Source organism: Anoplophora glabripennis, unplaced genomic scaffold (genome assembly GCF_000390285.2).
Source record: "Anoplophora glabripennis isolate ALB-LARVAE unplaced genomic scaffold, Agla_2.0 scaffold1458, whole genome shotgun sequence".
Classification (NCBI taxonomy): Eukaryota; Metazoa; Arthropoda; class Insecta; order Coleoptera; family Cerambycidae; genus Anoplophora; species Anoplophora glabripennis.
Window position 1 is genome coordinate 48,062 of NW_019417532.1, and position 17,452 is coordinate 65,513.

Genomic DNA, 17,452 nt, shown 5'->3' on the forward strand with positions numbered 1-17,452 from the left:
GTCGATATAGAAATAAAAAAAAAAAACAACATGCTTGCTACCAAACATATGTAAATATAGGATTGGTGTACTTACATAAAAGAATTTAAATCATGATTATACTTTGTTTGAAAAGCAACACTCTTATTCCGCCCTTAATAATTACTAAAAGTATCCTATAAATTAAGGTTATTGCGAAAACCTACAGCAAGTATTCCGTGACTTGAAATCCTAACCTGGTTCTACTTCTTTTGTGAAAAATATAATTTTTGAAAATGCTACCATTTGTAAAAAGATATAAAACCTAAACTCGTTTCACTTCTTACTTTTGCGTAAGCAGATGGAGTATAAACAATTTGGAAAATATAAAAGTTTCAAATCAAAATGATAACTGATTGAGAAATTTCAGAAATATCTTTTGTCGAACTCTATAGTAAAAAACAGTATTTTTCTAATATTTTCTTTATTATAAAATGAACTGGAATTGTGCATTATTACAACATTGTTCTTCGAAACGAAAATGTTGACTTAGGCATAACAAAATATATGTGTACATATGTATGTACGTGTATACCTATATATATGATATATAGTATAGTCTATATGATATATAAAATGTGGTATATGGTGTATGATATATAATATGTAATATATAATGTATGATACATAATAAGTAATATATGGTCAATAATAAAGGGAAACTAAAAAAAGGTTTGTTTTAAAAAAACAATTTAGATCAAATATGAAAACAGTAAGGAGAAGAAGCCACTAATTCTTCTGATTGTCATAATTTGATAAAATATAAGTACTTCTTATTTTACTTGAGAAACTTTTATCATAAAACTATAAAATAGCGCATAATTTAGAAACTTTTTTGACTGCACTTAATCGCGCTAATTGTTTACTCTAAACATCTACCAACATGAATCATAGAAGAACGGAGATGCGAAAAATAATTGTAAGATTCGATCGACTTACCTGTAAGGAAGATCAATCTCAATTATTTGAGCATCGTAGTTCTTCTATGATGGGGCCCACCCTCCACTCTTTTTTTTACCCACAGCGCGATTGGTTCGGTCACAAAATGAACTGGCTGGCTATCAATAAGTAGTAACGGACTGTTACGAAACACTTTTTTCCTTTAAACCTGTGCGCGCGTCATGTATAAGTGAGACCTACCAACATGAATCATAGAAGAACTACGATGCTCAAATAATTGAGGTTGATGCTCCTTACAGGTAAGTCGATCGAATCTTACAATTCTGGCGAGAAAAATTTGGAAACGAGTAATCTGTAACAATCAAGGAATGAAAAGTCACAGAACAGACTTTAAACCCTGTTCCTGAATGCCATGGACCAGTCAGCACGACATAAATATAAATGCTGGTCAAAAGGCAACTGCCAGTTTACAGACCTTCTTTTGAAGAAATGAGTGAAGTGTCTCTCAAAGTCAAGAAGTCTAAATCAACGAAATCAACCCAAAAATTGTTCAAACATTGACAACTGCCTTAGAACCTTAAAACCAATCTAAATAGAGGAGTTTCAATTGAAGGTTTGGCTTTTACTCTAACCTTTTACTAGGAGTAGATGCTTCTATTATTATCTAGCATACATTTTGAGCAAGTGCTCCTATGTACACTATAAGTCTGTAACTTGCTTACAGAAAAATGAAAATCTAAGGTATTTTACACTTTCTAAATATAAAAAATTAACAGCATATTTCTAGAAAAACTTGAAATTTTTATTAAACAGCAGTGGGACCAAATACAACGATATACAATATGTATAAACTTCTAACACTTTCAATTATATTAGAAGTTACAACATTTAAGGCAAACATTTTAATTTTAAGAATTAATAATTTCAAAAATAGTTTTTTTCTTTTTGACATTTGCAGAACTATCTATAAAGATATACATATCTTGAATAACTGAAGAGCAAGTAGAAAAGTACAAGCAAATATCTTTGTGGCATGATAATATAAGTATTTGACCAAAGGGCAGTGAAGTTATAGAAATTAGCATGTCCTTTTTTTTCCTCAACAATTTTTATCAAAAAAGTTTTTTGATATGTTTTCCCTTTCAATATATATATAAGACGAAATGTATAAAGAAGTTAAAGGTAAATCATCCGTATTAAAATTACAAATAAAATTCGCCTTATTTCACAAATTGCATGTAGAAAATAAAATTTGCCGTGAAGCTGTACTTTGTTAGGTTTTTACTAATGTACCCCTATTTTTTACAGTGCTATGGCTCAGTACATATGTGTTCTTGTTTTAATCCTATCGTTCAGTTGTCAAGTGGCGACAATTGATAGAAAATGTTGAAATGCACATTTTCATTAAACAACTTATCTAAAAAATCCCATTAAATAAATTAGAAGAATAATCATGCAAAACATAGATAGACTTTATACATTGTACATTATAAATGGAATGATTTGAATCACCCTAGAACCATTTCCTGTCAGAACCAAACCAAACTCATAGATGAGATATTTGTTAAAACCATAATTTCAAGGGCAGATTCAATTTGGCACACTGATGCTGAGTCAAATTTTTCTCTTGATCATATATTTTAAACAGGAAGTCATTACTAACAACCATATCCTAAACTTGTTTTTCAAAATTTTCATTTTAACAATTTTTTTGCAATAATTATTTTCGGGGCTTAAAATTAAAAAATTTATTGTGTAAAACCATTAGAGATATCTTAATAAAATATTTAGGACTTATTGTGTAATATTTATATGTATTTTAATAAAAAATATAAAAATAAATATTACTTATTTATCATATTTTTTATTAACTTTTAAATAAACAAATGAAAATTTTAATGACACGTTACTTACAGTAATTTACATTTATTTATTCATTTTATATTTGCCGTATTTGTTCATAAATAAAAGCAATAATTTTTTTATAGATTTATTATAAACAGAATGTTTAAAAAATATTAAAATTTAATAAAATTATGTTTAATTATAAAAGTTTTTTTTTAAATGTCCGCTGACTGGAGTTAAAGCCAAGTCAACTACGCGCGGCAGCACGCTGTATACAGACACCGCTCGTCGCTCTAAGATATAAAAATTTATATTGTTTAAACTAATGCTGGGCACTTAAAATTTCTAGGGGAATATTAAACATATGACGGATATAACTGAAGAAAAAAACCTTTATCATCTGTCTGAGAAGTCATTAATATTTTAATATTTTCATTTATTTAAGTTAATAAAAAGTATGATAATAAGTTATCTTTATTTTTGTATTTTTTATTAAAATAAAAATATTATACAATAAGTCATGAAAATTTCTTTAAGATATCTCTAATGTTTTTTACAAAATTCATTTTTCAATTTAAAGTCCCAAAAATGTTTATACAGTAGAACCCCGATTATCTGTGATCTATGGGACCGAGCGCGGCGCAGATAATTTAAAACCAAGGATAAACAAAACATATATTTTTTTCGTAACAAACGGAGCAATACATAGGTAAACATGCACAAAATAATTTATATACTTTACACTTTTGAAACAGTCAATCATTTGGTTCGTATTTAACTTCTTCTGTTTTGCTTTATTTTACGACGTATTTTACGTAAGTTTAAAATGCCGACTTACTGAAAATAGGCTAATAGAATATTTGCAACTTCTGCAGATTACAAATGTTAGCCACAACACCTGATGTTATACAGTCTTTACTGAACAAAAACACAAAATGACCCGTCACCACAAATTCCTAATCAGAGCACAGATAATCTGCACACGGATAATCGAAGTTCTACAGCATTAAAAAAAAATTGTTAAAAAGAAAATTCTGAAAAACAGTTTTAGGGTATGGCTGTTGGTAATGACTACTTTTGATTAAAATATATGAACTCAAATTCCATGATCAAGTGGAAAATGGGAAATATATAATTTATATTTTATACTAATAATTTTTTTCTTGTCTTTAGATTACCTCACTTAATAAAAAAATGTCATTGTTATATCTTTCATTACCCTTCATGGAATGTACTTAATTCTAAAATGCCCTGAATATAACATCTTAATAATTTAAACTTACCATTAGGAATATTATTAGAACTTGGTGATAAAGCTATTTGTGGTGTTGCAATTAAAGCCTGTCTTTCAGAGCTATTTCTAGATGAAGCTGGTATAACATTTTCTGTTCCGTGACCTCTCAATTTAGCTCTAATCCCATTCAAGACACTACGATGAGGTGTATCGCTATTGCTTTGTGCTAAAGGCATCGATCCATTTGGACGCACGTAATTAGACATATCAAGAGTTAACCCCTTCAAAGTACACATCAGTTCACCTACTTTAACTGGAGAATCGGTCTGTTTATTTTCATTAATCAAATCTAAAGTTAAATCCAAATTATCACACTTGCCATTAAAGTGGGTTAACAGTTGGAAAAGTTCCACTTTTTTCTCTCCTATAATTGTATCTTTACGAAAATTGTTATGGTCCATGACAGAGAAATTTATTTTTGAATGCGGTGTAACTAAGAGTGTAAATGTTTCATTCCATTTGGGTTGAGTAGTGGTTTTTACAGTTTCAGTTTTACGAGGGCTTTGGTCGTCTACTGTGATTTCTACATATGGAGTTGGTTTAAGGAATGCACTGCTTCTCAAGTGAGCACATTCCACTAAAACAAAAAATATATTTCACAAAATTTAGATTGAAGAAGTACTACTGTATATTATACAGGGATAATTGTCCAAAGGGATATTATTAATAAATATTTATTTTGAAACATAACAGTACAATGTTCAAATAAGACATTTTTATAATTTTTTATGTGCACCTAATGCATGCAAAGTAATTTAAATTTATTTCGTAAGATCAGAAATTTGTAATTTTAAATATGTTGTTATTAAATTTTTAAACTGTAATAATTAATTGAGGTTCAAACTTTGGAACAACACATATATTCCAGATGTAACAAAGAACTCTGCGAACTATAACTTCACCAGTTTTCTCAAACTTTAAAAAACAAAAGATTGACATTAATGCCTTTAAAAATATTAGGTATTAGTACAAAATATCAATACCTATCTTACAGACCTATCTTAGACAAGAAATTGTAATATGTTTTTTAAATAGAAGAAATTGTAACATTTGAAATGTGTTTTTCTTTTTAATAAGAATACCCTGAATGTTTTTACATATTTTAAGAAAGCATTTTTTCAGAATTACAGCTATATAAACTTTGATGGGTCTTTCTCTAATAATAAAGGAGTTATGGACAAAGGAATGTACTACACATATTAGGAAATATTAGAAAGAGTTGGAGCAACCAAATCTATTATTAATCCTTACTATTAGAGACAGACTCACCATACTTTATATCACTGTAAAATGTAATATGTAAAAACATACAAGGTGTTCAAATTAAATAAATCTATCTATATGTTCTTCCAGTACCACAATGTTTAATTGTCTTTGCAACATAGGCATTAAAAATATAAAAATATTCCTATAACTTTCATACTTTTTTCGTATCTCGAAGTATGCAAGAGTTGAGAGGACAATTTTTACGTAACACCCTGTGCAAATTTCAATTTTTGTGAAATATTTGCATGACCAAATTTGCAACACCATCTGGACAGTATAATTATATTATTTTCCAAAAAATGAGAAGTGAATTATACAGGGTGTAACGGCTGCTGATGGCCAAACTTCAGGGGGTTATTATACAAGTAATTTTCAACAAAAAAGTATTATAAGATTTTTTTGGAAAGTTGATAGTTGCTCTTTTATTTAACATTTTTTGATTTCAAAAAATTGTGTGCCTTTTTTCATAAAAACAAAAATATATCTGTTATTCTTACAGCCACATCAAATTTAGACATACCATCGGAAAGAGCGTTAAATTTACTACAAGACGAGCATATATGAGTGTTTAAAAAATCTTCTATACCAGGTGCTGTAAAAAGTTAAATGTAATAATTGTGAAATGAGCAAAATTAGTGGTATCTCCTTATTGGTGGTAACGCCAAAAATTTGTTAATGAGGACGTGTTTTTTCTTCAGCAAAAACTACTGTATTTAGTAAGCTCTTCAACGATATATCAACTTTTGAGTTTGCTATTTTTTTTTGGCAACAATATCGAGGGCAAAGGTAATAAAACCGTAAAAATTGAAAATACACAAACTTTATAATACATTATTTTTATTTTAAATCTGTTCGTATTACTCCATGCGTGTAGTTTTTGTGGGAGTTTCTTCAAAAAGCTGTTTTTTAACTCTCCCTCTTTCTTCTGTAATCCGCAATATTGTTACAAATGTGTTTTTGTTTAGAATGCGTCTTTCATGATAGATAAATGCCAAGGCGGCTGTGAAAAACAATATTGACACAACTGTCAAAGTCATAAAATTACTTTAGTGTTCTTGTTAATTACCTACTTAAGTATCTAAATTGAAGATGCCACGTTTTTTCACAAATAACGAGTATCGAGATATTTTATTTGTGTATGGTGTTTGCAATGGAAATTCTAGAGCAGCAGTTGCAGAATATTCTCGCCGCTATCCTGAAAGACGCATTCCAAACAGAAAAACTTTTGTAACTACATTTCGGGTTTTGGGAGAAACAGGCAGTGTTCCAGGACCTCATCGTCTAAATGCCGATCGAGTAAATCGTCATCAAGACCAAATTATAACAGCGCTTTTTGAAGAAACTCCCACATTAAGTACACGCAGGGCAGCAATACAACTTGGGAGAATTTCGCATACGTCAGTTCACAGAAGTCTCAGAAGGAACAACCTTCACCCTTATNTACGTGGGCACCTGTGAATCCTCATGCTGTCAGGCCCTCCAATAATCAATACAGATTCAAAGTTAACGTATGGATGGGTATAATTGGAAATTACGTTCTTAGACCAATTATACTAGAAAATACATTAAATGCAGAGGCATTTCTTGATCTTCTTCAGAACGAACTGCATAATATATTAGAAGAAGTTCCTTTAAATTTTCGGATTAATTCCTGGCTTCAAATGGATGGTTGCCCTGCACATAACAGCAGGGAGATTCGCGCATGGCTAAACGAGCATTATGAAGATAGATGGATAGGACGCTTTGGTACAGTTAGGTGGCCTCCTCGAAGTCCTGATCTAACTCCGTTAGACTTCTTTTGGTGGGGTAGATTAAAATCTTTGGTATATGAAGTACCAATTGAAACTCGAGAACAGCTCGAACAAAGGATTTTTGCTTGTTGGGAGCTACTTCGACAGCAAAATGGAGAAGTGCGTCGCACAGTTGCTTCCGTGCGGAGAAGGTGCGCTTTATGTATCCGTCAAGGGGGAGGTTACATCGAAAATTATTAAGTCATTGTAAATATGTTACTAAGTTATAAATAATTTTTTCAACAATTTTGTTACTTTAATTTAAAAAAGCAGTCTTAAAATAAAAATAAAGTACTATAAAGTTTGTGTATTTTCGATTTTTACGGTGTTTATTACCTTTGCCCTTGATATTGTTGCCAAAAAAAAATAGTAAACTCAAAAGTTGATATATCGTTGAAGAGCTTACTAAATACAGTAGTTTTTGCTGAAGAAAAAACACGTCCTCATTAACAAATTTTTGGCGTTACCACCAATAAGGAGATACCACTAATTTTGCTCATTTCACAATTATTACATTTAACTTTTTACAGCACCTGGTATAGAAGATTTTTTAAACACTCATATATGCTCGTCTTGTAGTAAATTTAACGCTCTTTCCGATGGTATGTCTAAATTTGATGTGGCTGTAAGAATAACAGAGATATTTTTGTTTTTATGAAAAAAGGCACACAATTTTTTGAAATCAAAAAATGTTAAATAAAAGAGCAACTATCAACTTTCCAAAAAAATCTTATAATACTTTTTTGTTGAAAATTACTTGTATAATAACCCCCTGAAGTTTGGCCATCAGCATCCGTTACACCCTGTATATTATGTGCTGTTATGCAGGCCCGGTCAGAAAGTCGGCAAACCCCGACTTATTTTGGAAGATAGGCCCCCAAACGACTAACGAGACGCCAAAAGTATAAGAAAATTTTTTATAAATCCTTGAGATATAGCCACCGTAAATTGAAAAGAAAAAAGAAAAATGTAAAAATGAAAATTTAATCTTTTGTAGAAATGGGATTTTTCCAGGTCAAAAAAATAACACAAATTTTATTATTTTGCCCTATACCCCTTTAAACAATGTGCCTACAGGAAAGAAAGAGAGAAATAAATATATATTCCAAACTGTAAGCCCTTTAAACTAATAACTCTTTTATCTATAAGCCGTGGGGCGGGAGGAAAACGAGAGAATTCGAAAATTAATATAGCTTTCTTTAAGCTAAAAAAAGATTCGGTGTGTAGTGCCTATAAGAATACAGATCCCGAGAAGAGAACAGAAAAACTGATTATAATAATCATAATTTAAAGAAAATAAAGAATTGTCGAAAAATGTTAAATCTCTAATAACAGCTGCGATTTTTATTATAAAAGTGAAATCGCAACATACAACTTTACAATTTATAATTTAGGCAGCAATCAAGGCTATTGCTATATATGGCATGAGCAAACATTGAAAGAGAACCGGATGAAATTGGAAGTTGTTTATAGATCTTTTTAAAAAGTGTTAAAGAAAATGACATACAAAAGGTTATTCCTTATTCCAACAATTACGGTGGTCAAAACTGTAATCGTTATGTTTTTGCGATGTTTCCTTATGCATCAATGACTTTGGATTTGGAAATAACACACCGTTTTCTTGAAATTGGCCACATGCAGAATGAAAATGACAGCATGCATGCTGTGATTGAAGTTGCAAAAATACGTCACTCTGCTATATACACTTCTGATCAGTGGATTAGTCTAATAAAAATGGCCAAAGTTACTGCCCCACAGTACAAAGTAAAAGAAATGTCGCAAGAAGATTTTGTAACTTTTAAACCAATGGTAAATAAACAAAACTGGAAAAAATATATTACTGGAGAGGCCGTAAAAATCAGCAAAATCGGAGAAATCCACTGCAACCCAAAGTCTCCCAATAAAGTATTTTTTGTGTATAATTTTGGAGAAAATCATAAAGAACTAGACTTACAAACAAAAAACACACGCAAACATGAAGAATATCAATTTCCAAAATTGTATAAAGGTTTGCTGCCAATTGATGGTAAAAAATTAAGTAGTCTTTTGGGTCCGTGTAAGGCTAATTTGATACCACCGATGTATCATAGATTTGACAACTCCTTTTGGCCTGCTAGTAAGAGTGACTACCAGGAAGAAAGTAATATTGACCAAGAAGATGACTCTGACTCTGAATCGTAATAAATTTTCGTTTTATGTCATTATTGATTATTACATTATTTTTTTTAATCTAAAAATAGAAAATGTTTAATATTTCTGTACCTTATTAGTGTAGCAAAATTTTGTCGACGAAAACTGTAGTAACTCATTCAAAATCCATTTTTTTCTTATCCTAAATGATTTTATTTAGATCATCAATAATTAATTAAGACCTAAACAATAACTACTTTGTTAAAGAAGAACGATTTAGCTCTTGTAATAAAAAAAATAACGAATATTATTATTTTCTCAACTATTCAAATGCAATTATCTCAGTATAATCAAATTTGAGATACAATAGTTTTTCTTGGGAGAGTCGATATGCACCTTAATAATAATAATAAACCAAATAGGCCCCGATTTCGATTTTTCCCGACGGCCCCTGAAAGAGCCAGACCGGGCCTGTTGTTATGTTCAAATTTTGAATAAAGAAAACTTAATTCTGAGACATAAAAAAATACAAAAGTCAATGTTTACCTTAATAAGATATTAGCTCTGGAATATATGAAAATAGTTCATTAAAATGAATATTCAGGTTTACTATTCTCAGATACATTTAACTGATAGGTTTTTATTTGATTTAAATAATTTATGGCTAGTAACCGTGGAACAAAGATCACCACATTTGTTTTTTAATCTTAGAATTCAGTCTGCTTTATGCTTTCAAATTTTGTACAAAACAGTATGGAATGAACACCTGGTATATAAATAGGAATTTTTTGTTTTGTGATATCTTTTTTTTAATTAAATAAATAGTCGAGTTATAATTAGTTCTTTAAACTGCACTATCATTCTTACTTACGCCGCGCCGGCGCTGCCACTGGACAGTGTAAACCAGGTCACCCGGAATTAGCATGGTAAATTATATCAGTGCAGCATCATTATCATTATTACCATTTTAAAACAATTTAGTAAAACAGATTACTTTTGTATGGATGAGCAAGGTGTGATTTTAAAGCCACCATATTTTTTTGATATCAATATGGACGGCGTGTTGACATTGATTAAAAAAAATAAAATTTTTTACATCACTCATTAAATATTAACTATACTGGAATGTAGACACATTACTAATTATAAATAAATCTAATTTATGTTTTACAATAATTATTTTTACCGTTTTAACAAATGTACATAAGAAAACAAAAAATTAATCGGATTGATATGAAATATTTCTTTTTAAATTATTTCAAATTTTATAAACAATTTTTACAATTTACAATTTAGTGTTACAATTTTTTGTAAGCAGTTGTATTTAATTTCTAAATCTCATTTTCATTAAATCTCATTTCCAGTGTCAATGACCTCTGTCATTGACCTACTTTGGCTGCACTATCACTACATAAAGTAAATAATATCAGTATTTAGGAAAGTTAAAATAAATAATATTAAAAAGTTATAAAATTCTTAACAAAATGCTGTATGTCCCTAACCTTGTTTCTTATTCCGACCCTTCAACAGCCAATTGGTGTTAGACATATTAAATTAATCGAAAGTAAACACAACAAAAACAAAATTAAATATGAACAGTTTTAATTTAAGCAAAATTCGCTCACGTTCTGAACGCTTACGAAGGGCAATGGAGGTTATTCATCACCAAACTTCTCTTTATGGGCCTAGAAATCATATCCTCAAAAACAGTAAAAAAGGAAGTTTTGTTAAATCCATCTTCAAATGTAGTATTAGGTGGGACAAGGTATATAGAAAAGAAATTATTTGAAATATAAAAGTTTACGTTGTCAAAGTCGATATATCAAAATACACTATTTTTTTAAATACCCTAACCATATCATAAATTAAAAAAAAATTGTGTCACATAATATGCACAGTTGCAAATCTTGAGGATCAAGACCTAAATCAAATTTGAAAAAGTTAATGCCCTTTCTTCTATTTGTGCTTAAATTTTTTTAATGAAAATTATAGAAAATATGTGGAGATGTGTGAGACATAAGTAGGCTTGCCACGTCTCCGGGTTTGACCCGGAGTCTTCGCGTTTTGATGGTGTGAAGTGTACAATAAAAAGGTGAAGTATCAGCCAAAGGCTGCTTTTCAACTTAACCTTAAATTAATTTAAATTTACACAATAATTGTAGCTATAACAAAAATTACATAATAAAAACAAAAAATTACATAATAAAGAACAAATCAAGAAATACTAATTATACATTAATAATACCAACAAAATTCTAACAATAAATGAACCCAAGTGAAATCCGAAACCTGGTAGAATCCGTTGTCTGACAATTAGCTATCCATATGACACAAATTCTTTTTTCGTTTTAAAATTAAAAATTTAATAATGTGTAAAATGTGGAGACAAGTGGTTGTAACACTTACTGGATATACACTGCTCAAAATAATTAGAGGAACAGTTATTTAAATCTCAATAACTTTTTTTATTTGTAATACTATGTATATAAATCTAATAATGCATATCTTAAAAACTAACATTTTGTTCGAATAAATTTACAAAAATAAAACAAATTTACATAATCATTCGTGAGACAATAGTACCAATTCAAAAAAACTACAAGAAATAAAGTGAAACATACAATCAAAATTTCAATTTAGAAATATGCTGTGCCTTGGAATAGTAAACAATGTTGACAGTTCAGCATAAATTGTAAAAAATGAGGCATCTAAGTGAAGTTGAAGTCGTTCGTGTTGTTGCTAGTATAGAGTATGGCACCAGTATTTGACAGGTTGCAAGAGATTTTAACGTAAGCCCTTCTGTCATCCATATATCGTGTGGAATCGTTACTTAGAAACCGGAGGATATAAAAGACGCATTGGACAAGGTACTAAGAGGAAAACAAACCAAATTCAGGACAGGTTTTTAGTCCTATCCTCCTTGCGTTCTCGTACATCCACAGCAAAAGACCTTCAAAGTAGGCTCAGAACGACTCATGGGTTGGAAATTTCCGATCAGACAGTTAGGAATAGACTGAGAAGCAAACTTAAGACCAAGAAGATCAGTGTGAAAACCTATTTTAACGCCGTATCACATAAGGTCTTGTTTACATTTTGCACGTGAGCATGTGGCATGGCAACTTAGATATTGGAGACCAGTACCCTTCACAGATGAGTCACGATTTCATTTAAGTCGTTGTGATGGTCGAGTACGTGTATACCAACGTCCACATGAACGCCATTCTTCAGCTACCATACAAGAAATCGAAAGATTTGGTGATGGGTCAGTGATGGTTTGGGGCGGAATTAGTCTTGATGAAAAAAACGATCTTGTCATAGTTCCAGAGACTCTAACCGCTGAACGGTACATTGATCTCATTGTAGAAGATCATGTTATACCAGCCGCTTATGGTATAGGTCCAAATTTTCTGTTTATGCAAGATAACGCAAGGCCACATACTGCGATTATCACCATGAACTACCTTCAACATCACGGGATTCAATCCATGGGTTGGCCTCCGCTAAGTCCTGATCTAAACCCCATCGAACATCTTTGGGATTTGTTAAATAGGCGTGTTCGGAGGCGCCCAGACCCACCTCAGGCTCTCCAACAGTTAACAAGTGCCCTAATCGAAGAATGGGAGAATATACCACAATAAGATATTCGTAGGCTCATCCGAAGCTTACCACAGAGGTGTCAAGCAGTAATTCGTGCTAATGGAAGACATACATGATATTGGTGAACCAAATCTCACCAGGACCTTTATGTTATACAGACAGGATTACAGACTCTTCACTTTATTTCTTGTAGTTTTTTTTGGAATGGGCGCTGTTGTCTCAAGAGTGATTATGTAAATTTGTTTTATTTTCGTAAATTTATTTGAACAAAATGTTAGTCTTTAAGATATGCATTATTAAATTTATATAGTATTACAAATAAAAAAGTTATCGAGATTTAAATAAGTGTTCCTCTAATTATTTTGAGCAGTGTATATGAGAAACTACGTTTCATAGTGGCAGACAAGTGTTTAGGTATAAGTAATAAGTGCTTCTTTCTCGTGTTAGTGTAATTCGAATACAGAAGTATAAGTTTGCTGAATAAATATTCAGGTGTACGCAAGATTAAAATTTTATGTACGAGGCAAAAACCATGAATAGCACGCAGTTTATCGAGTTTCATCCAATTAACTTCAGCAAATTTATTGCTCACATGATAAAATTTACGCAGTTCTGTAGCAAATCGAAGACATGTGTTTTGTAATAGTGCAGGACCATAAACAGTATCGGCATACGATAATTTTGAGAAGATGAGTGTCTCACAGAGTTGCAATTTTATTTTAAAGTCTAATATATGTCTTTGAGAGTAAAGCTTTTTGAGGATATTATAACTTGATTTGAACAGATAATTAACAATTTTAATAAACCTCAAATCAGAGTCGATTCATACACCTAAATTTTTCCAGCTATCAACTACAGGCAAAACCTCATCATTCAAATTGATATTTATTCTATGACGAATGATCTCTTTTTGCCTTAAACCCAAAAAGTATCATAGCAGATTTATTAGCGTTCTATTTTAAATTATGGGCCAGTGATATATTATGTAGTGATTTCAGATCAGAATTAATCTGCGTATCATCAGCATAATGATGTATATTACAGCTATTTATAAACGTATGAAAGTCAGATATATAAATTGAAAATAAAAAGGATCCTCATACGGAGCCTTGAGGTACTCCCAATCTAAGCGGTAATGGGCTAGAAATCTCAGAATTAAGTGAAACACTATGAAAACGATTACTTAAACAATTACATATAAAAGAGACAGCATTAATATTAAATCCAAAGAAATTAAACTTTCTACAGAGTAAGTCGGGCTCCAAAGAGTCAAACGCCTTACTATAGTCTAATAAAATGAGGCACGTTAATTTCTGGGCATCAGTAGCACGAAATATGTCATCAGCAATATTTAAAAGAGCGGTCGTAGTACTATGTTGTACACGAAATTCGAACTGTACTGCAGGTATTATTTTATTGCTATGAATATGTATTCTGTATGTGCACTAACTTCGACTAATGGATCGCCCCTCACTAAAAGCAACTTAATAGAAATTGAAAAAATTGGACAGCTGCGTACACTCTTTGTTTCTTGTGAGCCTGGGTCAACAAACGAGGCACTCATCTGGCAAACACTTTTCAATATTAGTTCTTCGAGTACTTAATACTTTTGAAAGTGATGCCAATTTGGATGTTTGGGATAAGTTTCACAAGAATTTCAATATCAGTTGAGTGTGATGATAGTGTTCCACTTTGTTGTTTATCATAAAGATTTTGACGCCCTTCAATAAACACCGATGAACCATTTGAACACTCGTGGTTCTATCCACATAAACAGAGAGGAACACTTAATGAATATTGGCCGCTGATCAATTTTTTGCCAATAAAAAACAAATAATGGCAATAATTTTGAAACTCATACAAAGTAACCTCTACCCCTATCCAAAGACACACACATGGTCGCTTGCCCTTCGGCCAGTCTCAAAATAGGGAAACTTAATTTGTGAACGAGTCTCGTAATTAGATAAATAAGTCTTAACCCACATTCAAAATACTGCCGCTTAGATTAATTATTTTTATAAAAATTCAGCATTTAAGAGATATATCTCTTTGAATGACTTCCTTATAAATGTAAGTTGATCTAAATTGTAAATAAAATCTAACAAAGGGCGAAGTTAAACCTTCAGGAGGTCACGCTTGTAAATGGAACATGATCGCGTGTGGACTGTCAGTTCGCAACATAGAACTAGAAATTTTTAATAACTTTCGTAGTTTAAAGAATGGCCAATGAAGATAGAATCAGGTTTTACTGTAGATAAAACAATGAAATTAGTTTGATTAATGAAAAAGAAATTATCTATTTAACTTCAGGATTAATAGATAACACGTTAAATATAAAAAAAGATATACAGATTAGTTAGTCACTGTTGCTTCTATTAGAGCCGTATTTTTGACAAATAGTCAACGAATGTTCCAAGAAGATATATTTTGAGGTAGCACCTGCCTAACCCACTGCGTCAATTTATCTTTAACAATAAAAATTGGGCTTAGATTTATACATTGATTTGATTTATACTCTCAATTAGGTAATATCAGTTTTCCGAGTCCCCAGTTAGTGTAATAACTTTCAAGACAATCATGTGCGTTTCTCTGACGAAATGTGATTTTTTAGACAACTTTTCGTATTATACTGTTTTTAAAAAAATCTCTACAGTAATGACAAAAAATATTTGTTCTCCACAACAGACCATATATACGACATGCAGCATATATTGGTACTCCAAATCTCTAAACGTCGTTCATTAAGTCAATACCAAATTACCCCACTTTGTAAAAGAAATAAATACTTAAGACTATAGTTAATTCAGTTCAATTATGCAAATGGTCAATGATTCTATCAATGATTCTAAACATGAAAACATGTGAAAAAGTTCATATAACATAAGACCTAAAATATGTTACAAGGAAGGTATGGCTATTTAAATATAGCCACTGCAACCATTTTAGATATGAATTTTAATTTTAGTACAGTTACTACAATTTTTTTAAGATAACATGGGTGTGCTGTAATTATTTACTTTTATTTTATAAACAAATCTAAAACAGGTTAATATTTGTGAGAATGAACATTATGATCCACTCCACTTGCTACACACTTTAAAAGTATTCTTAGAAAGAATAGCTGTAATATTGTTTACACAAACCCAGGGTTTTTTATGCAAATGGTATTAGTATAATGCTTTGGGGGATATGTGAATGAGTCACTCTTTTATAGAAATTTTCAAGTTCAATTTCCAAAACAATACAAATGGGTAGTTTTTAAATGAAAACAGTGTATAGACATATGTACAATTATTTATTATTGCATAATGGGTATTAGGACGCAAAAAATATGGAAGTGTTTTATTTTCATACCTTCTGCTTTCTTAAACAGAACAAAAATTTTCATTATAGTTATAATCATCAGTTGTCTTTGTTCATGGCAAACAACCAATAACACATTGAAATAGTTGATCCTTAATAAGTTGCGATATTAAGGAAAGTATAGCAAGTTTTTCATAAATGGGTACAAACAATATTAGGACTAAGAATAAAGACTACAAGTATTACGACTAAGAGTAAGGTAAGAATATAGACTTCCGATACGATTAATGCCAAGTCTGGCCTAGGATTTCTTTCCAAGCAAAGCGACAGGGTAGATCATTAATATTAAATGACTGACTTCATTCAATTTAAATTAGGTTATATGGCCTTTAAAATAATATACAACTCTATTTTAGTTCAAAAGTAAAAAAGTCTTAATTTATTTTGTTGATATTTACCTGTAATGCTCAACTGATGAAACCCTTGCATATGTCCTTGGGCTTGATCCATATTATCCTATATGGACGAAAATCTACAATATAAAAAAATTAATTAACAAAAAATATAAACAAAGTTACTTATTTAACACCTGTTTTCTATTTTACACATGAGTGATTTTCATAGAGTAACTAATTCAGATTATTTATAAGATTCAACACTAAAAATTTATGTTTTGACTAAAGACAAAAATTTAAACGACAATTAAAGATAGTGAATTTTATCAAGCTGAGAGATTAAATCTATATTAGTAATATTAAAAATACCATAAAAATAGTACTCACCAAACGCTGACGTATATTATCATTGCACAATAAAATCTAAAAAACTAGACAATATATACAAAATTTTGCATGTCACTTTTATAAAGCCACAAACTGTAAACAAGAGCTGTTTAAAATTTTATTTAAAAACCAATATAAATTTTCTTTATTTATATTTTATTATTGAAAGAAAAACTTCTCCATTACAGCTTTGCTACGCAGTGTAGGTAATCTAAATTCTAAATATTCAAAATATTATAAAACCCCAGAGCACGGAAACGCAAGTCAGAGCGTAAATCTACATTCCAATTGTTCAAGGTGTTCTATCATTTTACTCCATGGTTTTACTCTTTACTCAGTTCAGTGCGAACAGCCGAGCTGAGCGGACGTGTTTGTTTCATTCTCGTGCGAGCGGTCGAACTGAGCGGACGTGTTTATTTGTGAAGTGAAGTGCATTGCAACGAGCAAGATCTACCTGCCTTTATTAAGGCTACCTGGAAAGAATCCCTTTCTTTCCTCTTAACCGCCGACCTAATCCCCCAGTTCAG

General features: G+C 30.8%; 1 protein-coding gene across 2 annotated transcripts in view; it reads right to left on the reverse strand.

Annotated features, from left to right (window-relative positions):
- The window catches only part of LOC108915839 (E3 ubiquitin-protein ligase Su(dx)), a 47,807-nt gene extending 30,681 nt beyond the window's left edge, over nt 1-17,126 (reverse strand). Inside the window, exons 1-3 of one of the 2 annotated variants that reach the window (XM_018721983.2) lie at nt 16,926-17,126; nt 16,602-16,675; nt 4,047-4,634 (exon numbers count right to left, since the gene is read on the reverse strand). In XM_018721983.2, coding sequence (XP_018577499.1) covers nt 4,047-4,634; nt 16,602-16,653 — 640 coding nt within the window. In that variant the 5' untranslated portion in view covers nt 16,654-16,675; nt 16,926-17,126. Of the gene's footprint in view, nt 1-4,046; nt 4,635-16,601; nt 16,676-16,732; nt 16,827-16,925 lie in introns of those variants that run through there. The other variant, XM_018721984.2, reaches the window with a different exon arrangement.
- Between the last annotated feature and the right edge of the window lie 326 nt (nt 17,127-17,452).